The sequence below is a fragment of the Phalacrocorax aristotelis genome, chromosome Z (genome assembly GCF_949628215.1).
Source record: "Phalacrocorax aristotelis chromosome Z, bGulAri2.1, whole genome shotgun sequence".
Lineage (NCBI taxonomy): Eukaryota > Metazoa > Chordata > Aves > Suliformes > Phalacrocoracidae > Phalacrocorax > Phalacrocorax aristotelis.
Window position 1 is genome coordinate 36,405,906 of NC_134311.1, and position 21,782 is coordinate 36,427,687.

The 21,782-nt window shown below is 36.7% G+C and overlaps 1 protein-coding gene across 14 annotated transcripts in view; it reads left to right on the plus strand.

Annotated features, from left to right (window-relative positions):
- CDC14B (cell division cycle 14B) overlaps window positions 1–21,782 on the plus strand; it is a 51,597-nt gene that overhangs the window by 26,709 nt on the left and 3,106 nt on the right. For 2 of the 14 annotated variants that reach the window (XM_075079387.1, XM_075079390.1), the window contains exons 7-14: window positions 806–868; window positions 1,775–1,862; window positions 2,201–2,431; window positions 4,160–4,298; window positions 4,430–4,583; window positions 5,398–5,498; window positions 14,554–14,670; window positions 17,728–17,995. In XM_075079387.1, the coding sequence (XP_074935488.1) occupies window positions 806–868; window positions 1,775–1,862; window positions 2,201–2,431; window positions 4,160–4,298; window positions 4,430–4,583; window positions 5,398–5,498; window positions 14,554–14,670; window positions 17,728–17,938 (1,104 nt within the window). In that variant the 3' untranslated portion in view covers window positions 17,939–17,995. The other 12 variants (XM_075079391.1, XM_075079401.1, XM_075079395.1 and 9 more) reach the window with 11 other exon arrangements.

The following is a 21,782-nucleotide window of genomic DNA, read 5'->3' on the forward strand; positions in this document are numbered from 1 at the left end:
AAATGGGGAATTCTGCAGCTCTCCACCCTACTACTGTCTTTTGTATTATGTGTGTCTCTGCCAAATACTAGTGTTTTTACCAGTTAAATCAGCTTCTTGCAGATTTGTGATTTTTCTCATTTTTTGGGTGTTTTGGCATTTGCTGCTGGTATGCCAAGAGTGGTGAATTGCTATTCTTCTTAGTACCGGTAAACAGCAAGGAAAACTACAGAAGATTATGAAAGAGGAGATTAGAATGTAGTATTTTAAATATCTGGAGATACAGGATTATCTGTGTTTGTGCTTCCTGACTTAATAAGTGGGTAAAATGCCAGTTACCCAAATGTTTACACAACCATTATATTTAATACTGTATAAAAATTGTATGCTTAGGACTGTGTGTCTGCAAACAATTTAAAATCAATGAAGATATTATCATTGTGATGAGAGCGAATAGCATTTATGCACAAAAATATTTGCAATCCTTGAATGCAGACTTTAGAATGTACTCAGAGTTTTAATAGATATTTTTTGCCAGTTATTCCCTTTTTTATTTTGTACTCCTAGCAGTAATAAAAAGACTGATGCTTCTGTAGTGTGGAATTTTGTAGTGATTCAATGAAAACAGAAGAGTGAATTTGCTTATATAACTTCACTTGTATTAAAATTTAGAAATCTGTTTTGAACCAAGACTTAGTTGATCTGTGTTTTTTTCAAATATATGAAGAAATCTCTGTGAAAGGTGTTCAGAAGCTTTCAGTAACCTAATAAACTCTCCTCATTGAAAAGATGTTGTCTTTGTTAAAAGCTGTATTCTGAATTTTAGGCTTTGCAATATGGTTTCCTGGATTTCAATACATTTGATGTAAATGAATACGAGCATTATGAAGTAAGTATTCATTATCAGTCTTCTGATTTGTTTGCTGTTACTAATCCTAAGATGATTGTTGTTTATAATATGTGCTTTCTTTTTGTAGTATTAGGTTTTATTTCTGTTTTGTCTTTTTAAACTTTGATGTTAAATAAAGGTGTGTGGTTAGAGAGATACTATTAAAATCCAGATATAAGCATAGTCAGCTGCAAACATAGGGGGGAAAGCAGAAAACAACTGGAAATAAATACTTTCTTCTCATATTATTAAAGCCCTGGAAAATGATTGGGGAGTGGGAATTTGGCCACCTTTTAGAGGTCATGCATATTCGTGAGCAGTCTTGATGAGAAACTTGAGGGCATACAAGTCCGAGTCTAACTAAGTTCTGGAGAGCAATCAAAGTATGTATCTGTGAACACACAGCAAAGGTACAATAACACTCTTTGAGGTAAAGAAGGGCTGGGAAACTCCAAGCCTACAAAATTCACTTTGGGGCATGGGAAATGAATGAGACAATGAAGGACTGCAACTCTTGATTGTATGCAGTCTCAGAAATGCAAAGTTATCTGTAAAGAGAAAATTATGTGTTCTTAGAATCTAACAAAAATCAGTATTTAAATTGTGAATGAGATAAAGACAAAGTCATAATTTAGAAACCTATAAAAAATTAAAAATCAGAAGTTGCCCTTCGTCTGAAGGGCAATGGTTGTGTTGTTCTAAACTCTAATTTAGAAAGAGAACACAGGCATGAAAAGTGAGGTTGAGAGCATCTGGCATCCTCCCAATGGAACAGAAAGCAGGCGACTAACATAACTTCATTTGGCAAAAATTGTACATCACTTCTATCTAGCATGTATTTTGAAGCAATAAGGAAAAGCCTGAAAATACAGGGATAATGATAAACCAAGCATTTTCTCTTGACAGAGAGCAGAAAATGGAGATTTTAACTGGATAATACCAAACAAATTCATTGCCTTCAGTGGACCTCATTCAAGAAGTAAAATTGAAAATGGTATGCTTAAAAAAGGAGGTGGGGGACACAAGCCCACTGCTTTCTTAGTTGATTGTTATCAGTAAGAACAAGCTTTAAAAATTGTTCCTCAAACAGTGTGTTTTTCCCTTGGCTCTTTTCTTTTATAAGAACCCTGGCAGTAAAATTTTAATGCTTGGTTTAATTGTATCTGACCTAGGTGATTATGTTAAAATTCCATTTTCAGTTAGTCTATTTCTTTATGTTGAACATGAGTTCTATTTTGAGAGTGTTTTCATCTCTTTTTTTTTTGAGTCTTTGTTTATTTCTGCAGTTTGAACCTTACTCTCTTTTTTTCTTCACCTTCTTTTTTCAAACAGGCTATCCCCACCATGCTCCAGAGGCTTATTTCCCATACTTCAGGAAACATAAAGTTACCACTATAATACGCCTCAACAAAAAATTGTATGATGCCAAGCGATTTACAGATGCTGGATTTGAGCATTTTGATCTCTTCTTTGCTGATGGAAGCACACCTAGTGATACTATAGTTAAAACATTTCTAAATATTTGTGAAAATGCTGAAGGTGTTATAGCCGTTCATTGCAAAGGTATAGTGTAAACACAATTTATATTAAAAGTGATGCTTATAGTTACATTTCCTGAGGTATTTTGCACTATAATTCTGTTATATCTGGTTATTAACATCTCTGCCAAACAGCAACTTTTCCCTACAAATTTGTTCTATGCTTCTGCTCTGCACTTCATCTTCGAATTTTTTTAAGTTCCAGAAAAATCTTCCCAGCTGTTTCCAAGAACGATGTTGGGGAAAGTAAGCTTGCCAATATTAACAGCTCTTTCTTCTAGAAAGTGTTAGTACTTTCAAAGGATGCTTTTGAGCCGGAATTTGAAGTCCTGGCAAGGCTTGTAGGTCTTTCTGAAGAATACATGTTAAATATCAATGCAGCTTTTCAAGGAGATTGCTCATAGAGTGTTCTTTCAGAACCACAGAGATCTTTATCCCTCAGAAATCCTTTATACTAGCTACCTTGGGCATGCTCTGAATATCTGTTGCCTCCAGAGTTAGACTGCCAAGGAAAAGACACTCATGCCCAGACATGCCCAATGCAGCTAGATGCAGTTTTCTGTGCTTCTAGAGGAACTACGTTTCCCTTCCCAAACCATCTTTAATAGCCTATTAGACATTTGTTCTCTGCAAACTCTGTCTTGCTAGTGGAGCTGATAATGCTGTGATTGAAGGAGAAAGGCCTTTTCTTAACCCATTTGCCTGGGACCTGCAAAGACTGCATTTTTCTTCTGGATCTGCTATCCATTTGCTGCATGTTTAACAGGATTATACTGTGAAGCGGAAGAATTGGTAGAAGCTTCATCTTGACGGTTGGGAAGCAAGTGCATGCTCTTACTCTCTGCTGAAGTGATAAATTCAGGCATATTGCTTAATTGAGTGCACCTGAATATTGAGTATCAGTGGTACAATGCTTTGGTTTTATTCAGATTAGGATGGGCTTTGATATTTATCACACTGATGGTATCTAGACTACCTTATGTTCCTCCACCTGCTCTTACTATTGAGAGAGAGTAGAATTCTGTAGCCTATTCATAAAGCCAATCAAGGCATGGAAGTGCTGTGTGATTGTCTTGGCTATCGGGATATACTGACGATTTTACACTGATGTTAATCAGTTGCTTGTTAAATGAGAGAAGGTGATGTGTGGTTTGACATCTACAGCAAGTGATTGAGGAGAGGAGCCACTTAGCTGGAGCTGTCCTTCTTTCCTTTTGTTTCCCAAGGTAAATAGAACTGTCTTGAGGGCCGTTGCAAAGAAGGTTCCCCATTCTGGAGGAGCACTTCTTGCCTGTGTTGACTAATACCCTGGACTTGCTTATTGCAAAAGTTGTCTTTTCCTTGGGAACGAAAAGAGCAACTGGTTTCAGTGCAATATATGATCAATTTGCAAGAAGGTACTTTGAGAATTTTGGAAAAAAGCCAGTTGTTTTATTCCATGCATAATAACATTCTCATAGCTATGTACATATTCTTAGATAGATAGGTAAATAAAGATAGGTAGGTATTTGAAAAATTGCTAGCTTTAGAAGGTTACCTCACTTGAAAAACATGTGAACAATGTGTTAGTAACCTTGTGTATGGAAAAAAATTTCAAAAGGTGAGTTGCACTTCCCAAGTTTGATCAGTAACAGGTTTATTTAATAAACTAGGCAAGTAACTGTATGTCTAAGTAACAATGTCTGTAGCTACAGCAGATTCCAAATGAAGATGGGTATATAAAAGAAGCCATTCTTTCCTTTACCTTACGCAGCTGGTCTTGGACGAACTGGCACACTCATTGCCTGTTATATTATGAAGCATTATCGGATGACAGCTGCTGAAACTATTGCCTGGATTAGAATAAATAGACCTGGTTCAGTGATTGGACCACAACAACACTTCCTGATGGAGTAAGTAGATTGACTATAAATTATTTCAAAAACAGATCTAGATGTCCTTTTCTTCTTATTTTATTGTACACTTCATAATCTCTGGTGTTAATTTGTTGTGTTTTGGGCCTTTTCTTTCCATGTTATGATAGCAAACAGGCAGAACTTTGGAGAGAAGGAGATATTTTCCATGCAAAGTTGAAAGGAAACCGTAAAATTGCTGTAACAAGAATTCTGTCAGGAGTAGATGATATTTCAATTAATGACACGAGAAACAGGAGAACCATCCGAAAGGACATTGAACTGGTAACCGTCTGAATATTGCGCTCTTGTAGAAGTTGTAACTTCTGTTGAGAATCTTTCAGGTTCTGAACAAACCTGTGGGTGCATTAAAACTATGTTAATCAGATTCTTTTTCTGTTTGCCCTTTTGTATCAAAGGATATGGGGGGGTAAAGTTATCCACAGCAAGTAGGAAAAATAGGTGGAGTACACAGAGGAAGTAGGAGCATCCTTATACTTTAGTAATTAGGTGAATATTAGAACAAAAAAGAACTCGCCATTTGCAGTCAAAACCACCGTGATTTTGGTTTGGATTGTCTGTTACTTCATTGTGTGTGTTTAAAGGGAAGGGATGAAAGGGTTTTTTTCTCTTTTTAGTTTCTATGTAACTGCAACTTCTGTAATACTTTTTGATGTTGCCTTTAAAAAAAAATGGGCACTGCGTTTTTAAAAAGACAGGTGAAGGAGGGAAATTCTGTACTTGAGTGAAGGTTATACTGTACCTAAGCAAAGATTTGATAATGTGTTTCCACTGTTTTAAAGGTAGACAGTTTTAATGGTAGACATTCTGATGCATGTAATGAATGACACCACTTAATGGTTTACAGGTTTAAAAGCAGCAAACATGAAACTGGAAATAAAAGAATTGTATTTATGCAAGTGAATTTCCTTTCACAGAATCACAGGAAGAATCCCAGGTTGGAAGGGACCGCAGGGATTTTATGCTGGCAAACTTTCCTGTTGGGATAATTCTGACTTTAAGATAAAGTTAATTCTTAAATGTCTAAGTCTCTGTATTTTAATCCTGGTTTATCCCTTCTCTGCTTCCACTTACCCAGTACAGTGATGAAGATGAAACAAACTGTGTAACACAAGGTGATAAGCTTCGTGCTCTGAAAAGTAGAAGGCAAGCAAAAGCTCCAACTACATCACCGCTAACGTAAGTCAGCTTCTGAATGCATAAATGCCAGAAATACTTTTATCCTGTTCTTTATGCATACTTCCCTTTGTCCCCAAAACTTTGTTGCCAGGGCTGCTTTTACTCATGTAAAATAAGCATGAGATTCACTGTTTTTCTGAAGGCTTGGTGAGTGCTAAGAAGGCAGGGGAGCTTGTTTAAAGAAGTGCATTACTCAATTTCTAGTTTCCTGCGTTGTTTTTTATTTCAGTTGTCTTGGCATTACAAGCTCCCATAGTATTTCTGAATGCTTTACTTCTAGTTTAATCACAAACATGCCCTTGTCTTTCCTGTGGTAGTATAAAAATGGAAGAATATGACTCCTTGTGGTGGTGTTTGACTGGCTGAAATAAGGTATGTGCTGTTTTTTGAAGTAAAGTCAGCTACCTGAGAAGAAAAGTTGAAAGAAGAATCTTTAGCTTCCTTCCATTTCCTCTTCCTTGGAGATGAACTTTCCCTAAATCCTGTGGGATTTGGGATAATGGCTGGTAGATGTGGAAAGCAGGGGATAGCACTATTTCAGTAAATAAATTCAAAAGGAGTGCATTTCTGTCAGGGAACCTGGTATGCTAGTCTCTCTATTTTGGACAAGTACTGAAACACCACCTATAAAAGAAAGTTTGTGGTCACCTTTGCATCTGCTGTAGTTTGTAGCAACTGTAGGTAGAAAAACTTTGTCTGACCTTAAATAAACTACAAGAGAATGCAAGACTTGCAAGACATATCTGGATTTCACCTGATTGCTTGGAGAGGAGTGCTGACCCCTGGCTGTCAGATTTTTCCAAGTAGCAGCACCAGAGTTACAGACCAAAGGCAACTTGGCTTTTGTTGTGCTCTCTTTCTGTAGAGGATGGTGCTGCTAGCTGATGGCTGTTTTATTTTTCTTTTTTTTTTTTTTAAGACCAGACTGTTACCAGGCTTTTAGAAAACGTGAGTGGTATGGAATGAGAATGTGTTCAAGGCAAAGGAATATGTCTTTGGAAACCCTCAGAAATTACTATGTGTGAATTCTGTTTTTGTTTTAAAAGATTCTCTTTTATTCATGGTCCACACTTACACAGGCAATCATACAAGAAACAACAGATTCAGAGCAAAGCCTGTACCCAGCTGACATGAAAAAAAACCTGACATGAAAAAACCCACATCACCTCAGTACCTCAGATAGCACAGTAAAAAACAGCTGCCTTGCATATTAGTTTCTAAGGTTCACAGTGCATTAGTTTCCATTTCATAATATTTTTTGTAAAAGGTACATTCAGGCATGTAATAAAGGTTGTGAAAGATCTCATTTATTCTATGTTCCATAGAATGAATGTAGACTGTATGATAATCCATTCAGAGCCATTGTCTTAATATGCAGAAAGCCTATCAGCTATTAAAATATTATTCCATTCATGAAGCATTATGCAACATGTCTGCTGTAATTAAAACTAATTACCTTACACTTCTGTAGAATTAAAATAACTGATCTAGAGCTTATAGTTGTTTTTCGTAGTGTGCATTGTGGCACAGGGAGTTGCAATTTCCCTCCTCCTGTTCCCCCAGGTTATTTGTATATTTTGCAGTTTGTACTGAAATAATTTGGTGAAATATGGATGTATAACTTCTTACATTCTTTGTGTTACTATTATTAAACCAAAATATCACTAGGAATATTTAGCTGCCCTACCTGAGCCAGAAGTCTTCCCTACTAGAAGAGGTGCCAGTCTTTTCCCCTTTTAGTTCAGATTGTTAAAAATATTTAATCTTACAGTGAAACTGATTCATTTCATCTAAGCAAACAATAAGAAGTTTATAAATCCTCTACATAGTTCTATTTCACAAAAAAAAAAAAAGAAAAAGCAAAATAAGAGCACTGGAAGCTGAGGCAGTTACAGTCTTTGAGAACTAGAGGCTTTGCTTACATTTAAGTTGCAAGAGATTTGTGTATAACGGTTGTTAATATTTATTGCAGTTGGTTGCATAAACTCTATATGCTTTGATGGGTGGATGCTTTGTATATGTTCTAATTCGCAATGTTCTGCACGTTTGGCAAAGGATTATGAATTAGCTTTTGCTACTTTGAACACAGGAAGGTAAGGTACCCCATCAACTGGGTGTTTGCAGAAATTGTTGGTTCCTACAGACTGATCTGGCTCTGATGTAATGTTTTAGTATTAAAACACATGACTGTGAAGTAGGAAGTGTGAATTACAGGCTGATAAAACTGCAGAAGAGATGGCAGCAAATGGTCGGAGATGTACTGCTCGAGCATGCACTTATTTTCGAAAAAGTATTACAGGCTTCCTTTTGAATAGATTACTTCAGTGAGGATTTCAGACAATTTGCTTTGATTCCAGCAACACATGGATACTACATGTGGCAATTTAATTTATGGTTGCATGTATTGTTACCGTCATGGAAAGTAAGAAAATGCTTGGCGATAGTTATAGAGCAATATGCTTTTGAAGAAGTTGAAACAAGCTAAAATGCAGCAATAGCTTTTGCTTTTGAATTTTTGTTCATCTTTTCCTCCCCCTCCAACCCCTTTTTTAGATGGCTCCTAGCTATGCTGGTGTCTACACTGTGTAGCATTGTCATCTGGTGGATTGTATGTGGCTCCCTTCTGCCCAGCCTGCTATTCTGTCTAGATGGTTTAAGAACATAGTAACCATCAGGACCCCCCTGAGAGAGAGCCACTGTGTAAGTGTCCCATTCCATTTCTCTACAATAGCTCACGCTTTCTGTCTAGTATGTCTCATAAATGCATGTTTTCATATCATGTTTCTTACTGGCTTTGTTGCAAGAGTAAATTTCACTGCTCTGGCTTTGTTGTGTTTTCGTATATATTATTTGGAATAAACAAGTGATTTTTATGGCTGGCTTGCAATACAAAAAGGTGCAGAGCTTTTATAATTAGGATAATTTATAATTTTGAAGCCTTCCTTCTCTGCATGCTTCTGCAAATAGACAAAACTATACAAGAAAAACTGTATTTGTAAAAAGGAAGTACTGCTTTAAAATATGATCCTAACCTTTGCGTAGTGCAAATGAAGTGTTAGCTCCAGTTTTACTTTGAAATTCATGAACTTGCAAAGGAGCTTAGTTTCCCAAAGGATGGCTTTACTCATGTGAAATGCCAGGAATTCAGATTTGTTAGAAATGTCAGTAGGTCTTTGTTTTTATTAAGAGAGTATAGTATTATATGCCATAAGAGGCAGTAAAATGGGACTTCTTTTTATCTTTTTAACATAACAGAAGATGAGGCAGGTTGCAGTTATTAGGTCAAGGCTCACTTGTTTATTCAGCCAATCAGGTTTCATCTTCTTTTGTTCTCAATTATTTTTTATAGAGCTTTATGAGGCTAGTTAAATTCCTTCTTTCTGTTACTTGAATTCAGGAGCTGAGTAAAGAATTAAAAACATATTAGTTCCTTGAGTACAGTTTTCACTTTTCCACTCTGCTTTTGTTGGAGTGGCAGCAGTGATTCCTGTGCCTCACTTCCACTTAAAAAGAGTGCAATATCTTCATCAGATGACAACTTTCATCTTTTGGCCAAACAAAACTTCAGCAACACACAGAACTGCCAGGAAACCCAAACAGGATTTTTTTCCTTGCTACCCTGCCTCCCTGGAGCTACTCCATCCCCCCGCCCCCCCTCAAAGTGAAATGGTTACTTTGGGTGAATGCTTGAAACTTTGGTGCTCTCAGAGGGAAAATAGGTCAGAAAATGTGTTTTACATCAGAGTACTAAGTAAGAAAAGGCATTCACTCCTGGCAGAACATTAAGGTTAAGATTGCTATCCTTCTTACCTTTGGCCTTGAAACTTTTTGTCCGCACTTTTAAAAAGCACTTTTAAAATACTCTGCTGAAGTAAATGACCTAATAACTAAAGAATGAGAACTGGCAGACTTGTAGACAACTTAGTTATCCTATTAGCTTTAGCTGAGGTCATCTTAATCTATGCTTTAGGTTTTGGTGGGTTTTTTTCTCCGAAAGATCACTTTAGGTGTTTTTTTTACTTCATTGGCACCTAACTTTGTCAAAGTACATACTTAAATGAGAGGCTTATTTTCAAAGTTTTACACTGAATGTAGCAGTATTTCTTGTCTCAGTGTTTTCCGGAAGTCAGACTTCAGACTTCTAAACACAGACTAAAAAGCTAAACTTAAAACACTGGTTAAAAAAATGAAACAATCTGTCCTTTGTTTTCTTGTACTGTAAGATCAGTTTCACTCAACTATCATCTTTTCTTTCTCTTATGGTTTCTGTGTTCTGTGTAAAAACCCCCTTGCTAGAGGGAAAGAGAAAAGACTCTCTGATGTAGGTAAATGTGTCACGATGCAAGCAAGTGGGCTACTGATGCTGCTGCCTCATATCCAGGATTGACACTCATACAATATTGGTTTATGTCCAGGAAGAGAAAATGCATAGGCTGTTCTTAAAAGCTAGACTAACATTTTCTCCATTATGCAGCTGGTGTCCCTTGTGCCTTAAGGGATGAAATTATCAATCAGGGTCATGACTCTCTCTGCGCTAGCCTGGTAGTCCTGTAGGCCGGAGCCCTGTAGATTGAAGAGTAGTGATAGAGGTCTCAGGCCTATTTTCCTAAAAATCATGAGGTGATCAAGGAGAAAGCAATATTGCATTTGACAGATCTCGTAAAACAGGTAGCCTTGGCAAGAAAAAAAATGCCCATCGCAGGTCAGAGAAGGCATGCTCCTGTGTAACCTCTTCCATTCATTCCTCCCTAGGATACTGTAATCATTTTTCTTTTAAAAGAGCTTGTTGCATGGATTGATTTCTCTCCAAGATGTATTACTTTGCTGGCATTTCAAGTTATGAGGATTTTGTCTTGAGTTGTGAGGTTTGGGCTTATGTGTCCTGGTGGTGTACCTGTCCCCCCACCCCCCACTGAGTTCAATGGTGAAAAGAAGTTTTGAACTATTTAAAAGATCATGCTACTGACCCAAACAGTATTCCATTTAAGCAGGTTTTGATTTGTTTAAAGGCCAGTATATTAGCTTGAATAAGAAAGTAGTGTATAAACTAGGGTGGTTCGAGGAGTATATTAGGTTCAGGACTACCAAGTGATGCTTGCATTACAGATTAAATGGAGCTGAAAAATTCTTACAATGTATGGATTACCTATTTTAGTAGTGTGGCTATTACAGCTTCCTTTAGCCTGTGTTCAGGAAATGTTCTGCTTTTTCTTTCTTTTTCTTTTTTAAATCGTATTTCATTGAGTTAGAAAACCTTTGTGTACATCAGGTGCACTTCCTGCTGGTGTTTCTGGAAGTTGGTTGTTGTCTTGTACAGCACGACATGCTATTTTGCATGAATGCTTAGAAAGCAGTAAGGCAGGTGTCCTGAGGATCTTGCCCTTCTCTAATATATTTTGGGATTTTTTTTTTTTTTTGGTGCTGAAATTTTGGGAGGATTTCCTCTACTGTGGCCTTATGTCATTTCTATTATAAAACCCGTCTGTTAAACCTGCTATAAAGTTCAAGAGGCCTCTAGTCTAATTGTGTGTCATGGTTTAACCTCAGTCTGCAACCAAGGACCACACAGCGACTTGCTCACCCTCCCCAACCCTGGTGGGATGGGAGAGAGAACTGGAAGGGCAAATGAAAGAAAACTCATGGGTTGAGATAAGAACAGTTTAATGATTGAAATATAATAATAGTAGTAGTAATGAAAACAACAAAAAGAGAGAAACAAAACTCAGGGTGAACAAGTGATTCAACTTCTCACCACTGACGACCGACACCCAGCCTGTCCCCAGGCAGCGATTGTGTGGAGCAGGGATCGCCGCCCTGTGGCCAACGGCCCCCAGCTTATGTACTGAGCATGATGTCATGTGGTTTGGAATGTCCCTCTGGCCAGTGGGGCAGCTGTCCTGCTGTCCTCCCTGCCAGCTTCTTGTCCAGCAGCTTGCTGGCAACGCATGGGAAGCTGAAAAGTCCTTTACTTAGCACTGCTCATCAACAACTAAAACATCAGTGTGTTACCTCATTATTCTCATGCTAAATCCAAAACACAGCTATTAAGAGGAAAATTAACTCTATCCCAGCTGAAACCAGGATATTGTGTTAAAACAAAATTTCATACATTAAAGGTAGTTTATTCTCTTACCTTAAATATATATGCAGTAGCATTCTAATAAAAGCTCTGATAGCCCTGTTACTGCTCCTAAGCTGGCAGCTATTACGCCCTAAGGCAACTGTGGGTGTTTAGTTGTGACACCATGTGAGACCGATGGTGTTAATAGGACCTTGTCTGTTTTCCCTGAGGTGCTGTCAGCCTTGGAAGTCTAGAATTTTGGTCTGATTTAAACATGCCTGTCTGATCATTCAGTAAATGTTTTTTTCACAGGGATTCCAATTAATCTTCACCCTTGCCTAGCCATGTGAAGTTGTGTGTCGCTGAGCTGTAAAAATGATGTATCTACTGAAGAGCATATGATGTTAAAGGTTCTACAATGCTCACAGCTGGCTCTGAGCTGATCCCATCAGCCAGCTCCTTCTCTCCCTACCCTTTGTCAGACAGAGCAATCTTAAGAGGATGATGTTGTGGTTGGTTTGATTTTAAGGTGCAATTATATATGGTGACTATTTTCATGAGTCATGTTTCCATTTAGAACCTCTTTTCTTCTCCTTCTTTGTTTTGAACAGATAAAATGAAAATCTGTGGGAAGTAAGGACTTACCTATAATTTGTTGAAAAGATGACTATTTAAGTGTTTGTGCAAGATGATATCTTAACACTTAACAGTGTTCCAGTTCATATTAGATAAGTATATGGGTTTAAGCCATGTATGTCGACCTGTTTTCTGAACTTCTGGTGTCTGGAAGGAATGGACATCTGTAAGAGAAAGGTTATAACCATTAGGTCACATTCCAATAACTTCTGCTTTTTTTTAATATGTACGTTACATGCATTTTCTACAGAGAGAGACTGTATAGATTTAAGGAGAAAATATGATTTTTCTATATTTCTGTCTGCATGAGTACTAATAAACCAGCAGGCACCATGATTTGGTCATGCTTATATTTCAGTGACTAAATGTTACAGGGTTAAGCTGGCTTTGTAACTTTCCATTCAGTCCTGAAAGTTGCTAGTGGCACAGAAGAAAGGTACAATGCAGGTCTTTTTTCTACCACTGGTGTCATTTTTAAAGCTTAGTTGAAAGTGCAGTATCCCGAATTTGTTCACATCTTATGACAACTGTGACACTGAAAAGAGAATTTTAAGTGTCAGTATTAGAACTTTGATATTAGAACTTGTTAGAACTGGTTTACAAGCACAATAGGAATTATTGAACTTCCAGATTTTGAACCTTTTCACCTTGGGCATGCAAGCAAAACAGATTTTTGTTAGAAGGATTTGTGTTGTCTACAGAAGCATGATACGATGTTGGAGGTATCTGGTTTTTGTTTTCAACCTCTCACATAACCAATTCCTCTGACTTTGAATGTGTTGCGTTTACAGTAAAATTTGCTTTGCATTTTGACAGTACTTGCCATTGCAATCTTGTATCTTATCTCGGAGGAAGAGAAGACTGCTTGGTTTACACTTGTGCAAATCAAGTGACAAGATTTTGCAAGTCTGGAATATTAAGAGAGATTTCTTCAAGTAGAAATTTAAAATACTTGAACTGTCTGGTTCTGTAGTTATCTATTTGCTAAACAACCTGGAAGTATGTGGTAAATAAGGTTGCTGATCAGTTTTATTGCTGTAAAGAACTGATTTTAGATGAAATTGTGTTATCTTCAATGCATATTCTAATTCTGGTATCAAACCCATATAAAACAGTGAAAGCATGGGGTTTTTTTACATTTCTGTTTTTGGTGAATGTGTTACGTGAGTATGAAAATACTCGTATTTTCTCTGATGTATGTCTGTCCACTTTTGCTAAAAAAATTATGTTTTATGTTCATATCTAGGACTCCTTGAAAACAGTTTTTTTCAGAGTATTAATCAACTAGACTACAGTTTATAAAACTTATAAAGTTTTGATTTCCAATCTAATATAATTTGCTGACACAGATGGACTCAAGTGAAACCACTGCGTCTAGTAACAGCAGGGGAAAAAAACCACTAGTAGCTAAGTTACTCTTAGCTCTGAATCTCTAAAATGATGCGTAGCTTTGTAGTTGGAAACTTGCAGAGATGGAATGACTAGGGAATAGATGTATAAAATGGTGACTAAATAGGTATCTGTAGACTCCATTGACCAGTTGTCACTTTTTCTCCATAGTATCGTAATTTCACTACAGGTGTTTAGGAATACAGAAGATGATGTCTCCCTATGAACCAGTTGGCTGTTGGCTAAAAAGAGTTGTTTGCATTTCACAATCTGGAATTCTTTTGTTCATGATGTAAGCAACAGTAGGATTTACCTGCCTGTTCAGGAAATAGTCTGTATATTGCTCTAGAGTCTTTCAGAGAAGCGGCTGAGCACAACCAGCAAAGCTGTTGTGTAAAGCTGAGTTCTGAGTATGGCGTAGTAAGTTCCTGTAAGCTCAAAATGCTAGCATATGCAATGATTTTCCCAACCTACTGAATTTGAAGGGAGTATCTCATGGTTAATTGCAGGAGATTTAGACTTTGATCTTCACAAATTGAATCACTTGTGGTTTTTTCTGAATTCCTTTCTGTGTCAGTCTGGAAAACGATATATGTTTTTGTTGCACACTTCAGATTTTTTTTTTCTTCTTTTTTGTTTTGTTGCAATAATTTAAAATACAATTTCTTAGCTTTTTGTCTTCCAGAAACCTAACAGGAAATTAGAAAACATTAAATTAATCCCTTCTTTGAAAGCAAAAAGAAAAACCCAACCAAAAAAACAAGCTGCTGTGCTCCTAATAAAATAACTTATAATAAGGATGTTATAAAGAGAAGGATGTGTTTCAGGCAAGACAACTTTGATTTTCAGAATGACTTGTGAAAAGCCAGCTGATACTTGTTAGCTCTGTTGCAACTGTAATATCCTCTTTTCCGTGTTTTCCTAGAAACTTTCAGTTTATATAATCTTTTTTTTTCCTACTCTTTTCAGAGTAATTCTGCAGTCCAGTGTTCAGAAAAATAAAACCTCTGAACCTAGCATTTCTGACAGTACAGACATTACTAAAAGAACTACCAGGTCTGCTGCAAGAAAAAACAGTTTAAAAAGGTGAGAGTTACTCTCTTTACAGATCCAGTAACTATTCTCTAGGCAAATACTTTGAGCCAGCATATCCATTGCTGACAGGAGCTCTTGCCACAGTTCAGCTCCTCCTCCTAGCAATGGGAAATGAGAAACAGTTCCATCATTTATGTCATGTACTAGGAATATCTGGAACGTTATAGCTTATGGCATTTGTTTATGTTGCTCAGTCTTTCAACTTTGAGAATTTAATATTGTAATTCCTGACGTGAGTCAGAATTACTGAATGTGAGGGATTTTGGTAACAAAAAAAGGCCTTCCTCTACCAAAACTGCCTGGAGTTAGAGGTGGAAAAGTTACTCGCAGCATTAGGTCAATTATCAGTCAGTACATGAAGTCAGAACTAAGAGGAATTTGATGGACAACTGAAATGCAGTAGCAGTGGAGAGGTGAAGTGTATAAAATGCATATGTATAATGTTATGAGATTCTGTACTTAGAATATGACTGATAAGCTGAATGATCCTGTTCGGTAAAGCTTAATGAAATTTTAAATTTGGATGGATTTGTGCAAGACTGAAAGTGCCGTTTGGCCCAGAAGCATATGGCCACACTACTACTATGTTTCTTTGTGTGTGGATGTGTTCGTGTCCATCTACAGCAGCATTCCAGGTCATTATCAAAGGCGAGCCTGGGAGTGTAGTTTAAAACAATTTCCAAGTAATTTCTAGTGGTTACAATGGGCCAGAATTTGTCTTGTGCTTATAGTGAAAAACTTTTGAATGGGTCTGTCAGGTGCTGAAGAGATTTGCTTTTGTTGGGAAGAGTAAAAGGTGGCAAACAACATAAAAAGTAGTTGTGTAGCTTGATTTATAAATATTTCTGAAAATTCCAAGGTCTTGTGCAGCTTTTTCCACGCAGACCTTTTCTTTCCCTGTCCTCATCCTGTTACCTTGAAGGTAACAGAAGTCACGAAAAATTCATGCCATGATGAAACGGAAGTAGTCAGTAACAGACTGCAGTAAATTCTAGTCAGAGAATTTTTAGCAGTAGCTGTATGAATTACATTTTGATTCATATAACAATATGTTTAAAAAAAAAAATCTCTTTTTCCTGAAATGCATGTTTTGCTAAAAATCCAAAGTATTTCTCAGGGTCTTCCTCTTTGGTTGTTTGGTTTTTTCCCTCCATTTTGCATTGTTTTCACCATGTCAGTTTTGGTCCAAACAGACTGATGGGATTCTGCCTGCTGTTCTTATTCTTCATGCCTCTCCCAGTGTTAAGCTCCTCGCAACTCTTGGTAGCTGTATACATGCACATGTGTAATTGAACAGATTTTCAGTTCTTGGAAAACACACCTCCAAGTTGACCCGTGTGTTGTGTGAGATGAGAATACCAATCCTTAGTTGGAAACATCATCCCTAAAATAGATCTCAGTTATTCTGAAAGAAATCCTTTAGGTGTATTGCCAGATTTATGACTCCAAAGACCAAGGATAAGGTTGATCTCAAACTTCATGAACTACTTCATGTTTGAATGGATTTTCTAAAACTTCTACCCCAAATATTTAATTGCATATACTGTTCCTTTTCCTCTGACTTTTGAGGTTAAAGAATTCCAGTCACTTTATGCTTGGATCCAATAATCAATTTTGTCCTAAAGAGTTATGTCATGGTTCTGGAGTTCTTAAGTCTCTTGTCATCTGAGAGGGCTAATTGAGTGTTGGTGCCTCTAAAGGGTATTTTGGTATGACTGTACAATTTCGTGGACTTAGAATGCAGTACCTTGTTGTTACTGTTGTAGGCGTCCTTTTATTTTTCCTGTAGCATTTGGCAAAACTCACTCATTTTTTTAAGCATCCCTTTGTTTTTTCATCTCTTTTAACTTTATTTTCATTTCTTGGAGTCTGTGCGGTTTGCATTACCTCATAGTGCTCAAGTCGATTGACTCTATTTCAGACCAAGTGGATTGCAGGGTAGAGGAGAATTATTATTACAAAATTGAGATCATGCCCTAAACAACATCTGTCTTTGTTGCCTTCTCTGAACTTCCAACATTACTGTGTACCCTTATTCTTCCATTTTCTGGTCTGATGTGTTCCAGTGGAAACATCTTGCAGTATTTTTACATTAATTTAATTTGTTGATATTTTAGGTCATTTTAGTCAACTCTTAATGTAAATGAATCACATTTGCAACCCATCCTCCCGCAGAATAATCCACAGAGCTGAGTAATTCATTTGCCATTTCATCCTTCAGACTGTTGGAGACACTATCATAGAATGCCCCCAGACTGATTTTTCAGCCAAGACAGCCATTTGCAGCTAAAGCACTCTATTTTGCCATTGCAAAGACAGTTTAGGGAATTTTAATGCTATTCATAACATTCACTGCTTTTCATTTGCAGAACATCCCTAGATGTCAGCCACCATCTATGAAAGATCAGTACTGGTGGACATAACACATTTTATCTTGTGATTGAAATTACACTGTTGTTGAATTGCAAGAAGTCATAAAACTGGAGCATTATCCAAGGTCGTCTTCTATGGATGCCCTTGTTTTTCCAGTTAAGACGTCTTCCATGTAAATTTGCCAGTTACTGAGAAGTTCATGTTTGTATTTTAACATGGTGCATACATCAGATCCAAATGAACTGAACCATAGTAAGACACAAATGAAACAGTCATTTCTGTGTTACCACACATAACAGAATTAGTAAGTAGTTGATTAGAAATTAAATCTTGAGTGTGAAGGAATTTTGGTAGGTAGAGGTGCTTAAGGGAATGCGGATCAAGTTATTACAGAAAAATAATCAGGAGTATGGGGGAAAATGTATGAAAAACATATTGTATAGTTTCCTTTCCTTCTTTTAACCAGGGAAGTATATCACAAAAACTAACAGAGAGGAATATGCTTTAAAGATCTCATATGCTCTTGCTTTGCTGGGAATTGTAAAGAAGTCTTCTGCACCCTTGTTCAAACACTGAAAACTACCTGCAGCATTTCAGAGCTTGTCTGTATGTAATCTTAAATCTAGCTTTAAAAAAATTAATTTTTCTTTACTATTCTTTCTACTTTTCCTACAGTCTGATACCTCAGAGGGAGAGAAAGAAAAGGAATGCTTTACAGCAAATGCGCTTAATGAAATTATGGTACTTTGAATCCTCTGTTGCTTTTCTGTATGGAATGGAACCTTTCTTCATATTGTCTATGATCAGACCAGTCCGTGCTTTCTTTACAAGCAATATTGCTGTGTTCTTAAATGCAGTGACTTTTATCTTCTGCTTCTTTCTTTGAAGTATCATTTGCTCATTTTACCTGGCCAGAAATGCTTGCTTGAAATACATATTGAGTACATACTTAACTTCTTTCCTCAAATATGTTTTATTTCAGCAGCCAATCCGTCCCAAGGACTAGAACAGTATTGCGTTAAATTTCAAATAAGCAACCAGAGTTGAAGAGGATATTCAGGAGTGAAGGGGATGTGACTAGAGGGGACTTGATGCAATTCAAGGAAGATTACTTTGGCTCCATTTTTCAGCAAAAGTGACACAGATGAATCTCTTCCATACTTGTAGAATAAAATGGACTCTCAATATCCTTGGTAGAGACTTTCCTTATGTGCTAACACCTCCTCAAACAAACCCCACAAAATCTGTGTACATTTAGACTCAGGTGTAAATACTTAAGCTCTCTATTATAAAGAGGGCTTGCTAGTATGTATGATGCATGTGTATAAATTGTGATGGCAATCACTTAGCTGCTGACCACCAGAAATTAAAAGATGGTGGGAGCTTTTAAACATATAAATCTGTGTTATCCATTCAGACTGGGCTCAAGTCTCCACTTGAGACTGAAAATCAACCACAAAAGCTTTTTTCTTATAGTATTGGTACTCTCCTGTGTTAACTGGCTATTCTTTCTTACTTTGTATGGAGTTTTTTATGAAGCCGCAGTACTGAGTATACAAAGTAACTATTGTCCACCAAAGAGTGCTTTATTTTCAAAGGTTGTGTGGTTTGTTTAATTTTGAAAAAACTAACTATAAGCAATTAACTTGTTTTTAATGGTAACAGATTTTTAGTTGTTCACAACCAATGGCTCTTTTAACTAGTTGTAATTGCTTTAAATCTGGTATTATTTTAAGCAGGAGGAAAAACAGCTTACCATTTAAAGCAGTGCTGTCATATTGAAATGTCATTACTGTTTCTTCTCCTATAGTCAAGTCTATTAGGTGAAACTTTCCATTACCGTGTCTAACAGGTAAGAATTTTCCCTGGGTTTTATTGGTACACCTGAGAACATGTTGACATCACTGTTCTTTAGCTTTGAGACACTTAACGAATGCAGCACACAAAAAGGGAAAACAAGCTTGCTGTACAACTGAGATTGGTAGTGGAACTCAGGGGTGGGTATAGTTTTTAACACCTAATTAACACTTCAAAAACTACAGCTGACCTCTTGTTAAAAAGCAGCGTAATTTTTAGAGGAATCTGTCTAGGACTGAAATTTTCATCCACTACAAGACTGTCTTCAAACAGTGGCAGTGTTTTTTTCCCTACCGCATCTCGCATTATGAAATCTCAAAGCTGGCTTTGCAGTGATGTACCCTTGTCTGCCAACTGAAGTTATAGCTATATATCCCTTGGATGAGGACTGTTACCACATCGCCTTAAATATGGTAGTTACCTGTTGATTTAGTGACTCTTACAGTAGAATGTAGAAGAAATGGAGAGATCTTAAATGTTAGCAATGGAATAGCTGAAGTTTTTAAACATACGGATTAACTCTGCAAGGGAGGGGAGTTTTCTTTCTATGAACGTAAGTGGGCAGGTTCAGTGACTCATTTCAATGTACATCCTTTTAAAATTAAGCTTTCTGTTAGGCTGGTGATTTTTGAATATCAATATGAATAACCACACGCAGACTTGAAAACGTTTTGTGGCAAGAGCATCGTGAGTTTGGAGGGCAAGTGGGATGTGAAGTGTGTTAGTTTACAGGTCGCATCCGTGAGTTTGGATAGTCAAAATTTGCAGATATGAATACAAAGAAAACAGAAGAGGTTTGTGTGGTGCAAAGTAAGGGACCATTGAGGATCAGACCCCAAATATTTTTTGTTTTCCTCTCAACCTTTACCTTCACCACCATTTTCATCTAGGTGAAAAGCACCTAAAAGAGAGGGACAGAATTCACCCTGATACAGTAATTAAAATTCTTTGTCTTTTATTTTTTTTTAAGTAAGCCAGTTGGCCAAAAGCTGAAGTACAGGTAACCACCTGTTACCAGTAACCACAATAGGTATATTATGCAAATATGAACCTGTGTTTATTTTTGAAGAAAATTCTTATATTGAAAGGCAGAAAGGATGGAACTAGTGAGGTGAGAGGGTAAGAGTCAAAACAAGAAAGATTGAGTAATATTTATTGTGTTTGGCTTTGCCCTTCTCTCAGCTGAGCTTCCTCTTTTAGCATCTGTTTTTAACCTAAAAAATAATCAGTCTATTTCACATCCCTTCCGAATTCCAAATTTGAATTTGCCTTTTTTAAAGTAACCAGCAGAGCCATTAGCACTTTCAGGTTCATCAGAAGTAAGTTTGTGTAAAGCAAGTGCAGAAGCACACACGATAGCAACTCTAGCTGAACCAAACTGCATGTTTGGCATGAATGTGTTTCGGGGTACCCCTTCCACCACCCAGTATCTTAGTGAGAAGCACATAAATGTCAACGGATTTTACATTTGAACTCTCCAAGCAGCCTTATATGGAAAATTAACTCATTACCTCATTGTGTCCCACCTAATCGTATTGCTTAGTTTGTTCTACTGAATTTTTAGTACTTTGTCTAGCATTTTTATTGTACCATACCAAAGCTGTCTTAAGTACAAGAATGAAGAGTGGGCATGGGTGAGGGAGTCCTTGGTTTCTGAATCTTTTTTGAATTGTGAAGTATGATGTGCCAAAATGGAACATGTGGTGGAAGCTGCATCACCATTGTACCACAGAGCAGCTGAAGTTAGTTATTTCTGCTGTTGTCAATTAGTTCTTCCTTAGAAATTCTTTCTCCTCTTTCAAATAAATGGCAGATGGATTCTTCCTTGATCTCTTATTCAAAAGTATGCAACTTACGCAAAAGATGTTATATCTTGGGTCAAATTGCTAGCTTCCATTTCAGCATCAATAACTTAACTCACATATTAACCCAGACCTGTCTTTTTACCCCAGTAAGACAACAGAGGAAGTGCTGTTGATTTAAAACAAAACAAAAAGATTTGTAGAGACTTGTGCGTTAAAATGGAAACAAAAATGTGATGTTCACCAGTTTGTTGCACTGCAGTTTTTATATTAATGGTTTGCAGACTGTTTGTCTTGCGTAAACTTATGTACAGACTATCAAGATCTAAAATTTCTTGACTAATCAGTACTGTTCATCCTGATTATTTTTAAATTGTATATTTCTAATCATATTTTTTTAACTTGGATTGACAGAATGGGAGTTTATTTTGCTGAAGGTATTTTTAAGATAAAGCTTCATATTATCTTGTAATATTAAGTAGTTCAATATGCATTTGTGTCTCATTTGAATATACTGCATATTGTATTTGATTTTATACAAAATATTGAATAGTGAGAATTGTAAACATGAATTGTGTAAAATTAAAAATGTTTCTTTTCTTACTTTTATTTCCAGCATTCTAAAAAAATTCAGCACAAAACCATCATATCTGTACCACACTGACTCATATGTGCTCCAAAAAATAATGCCAGAATCTCAGCTGCCTGAAAACCTGTAATTAAAGCACAAATCCTTAAACCATACACTTTCCTAATTTCAAAAACAGAGAGCTGCTGGCTCTACATTTCAGGGGACTCACTTTGGAAAACAATAGCAATTGTATTTGAATTGCTGGGATACTGTTACCCAGCAAAAAACAGATATGGGCTTCTAGTTAATTTGCTTCCTCTATGATCACATAATATTCGTTTTTGGAAACAGGCATCATACTAAATACTATATACTTCCATACTTACCGTGAAGGCGAAGGTTTCTCAAAAGCAAAAACTAAATTTTCAGGAACACTTCTCTTTGCATAAGAGTTGATGGTAGTCTAGTTTAGTATTAAAAAAATAATAAATCCAAACGGA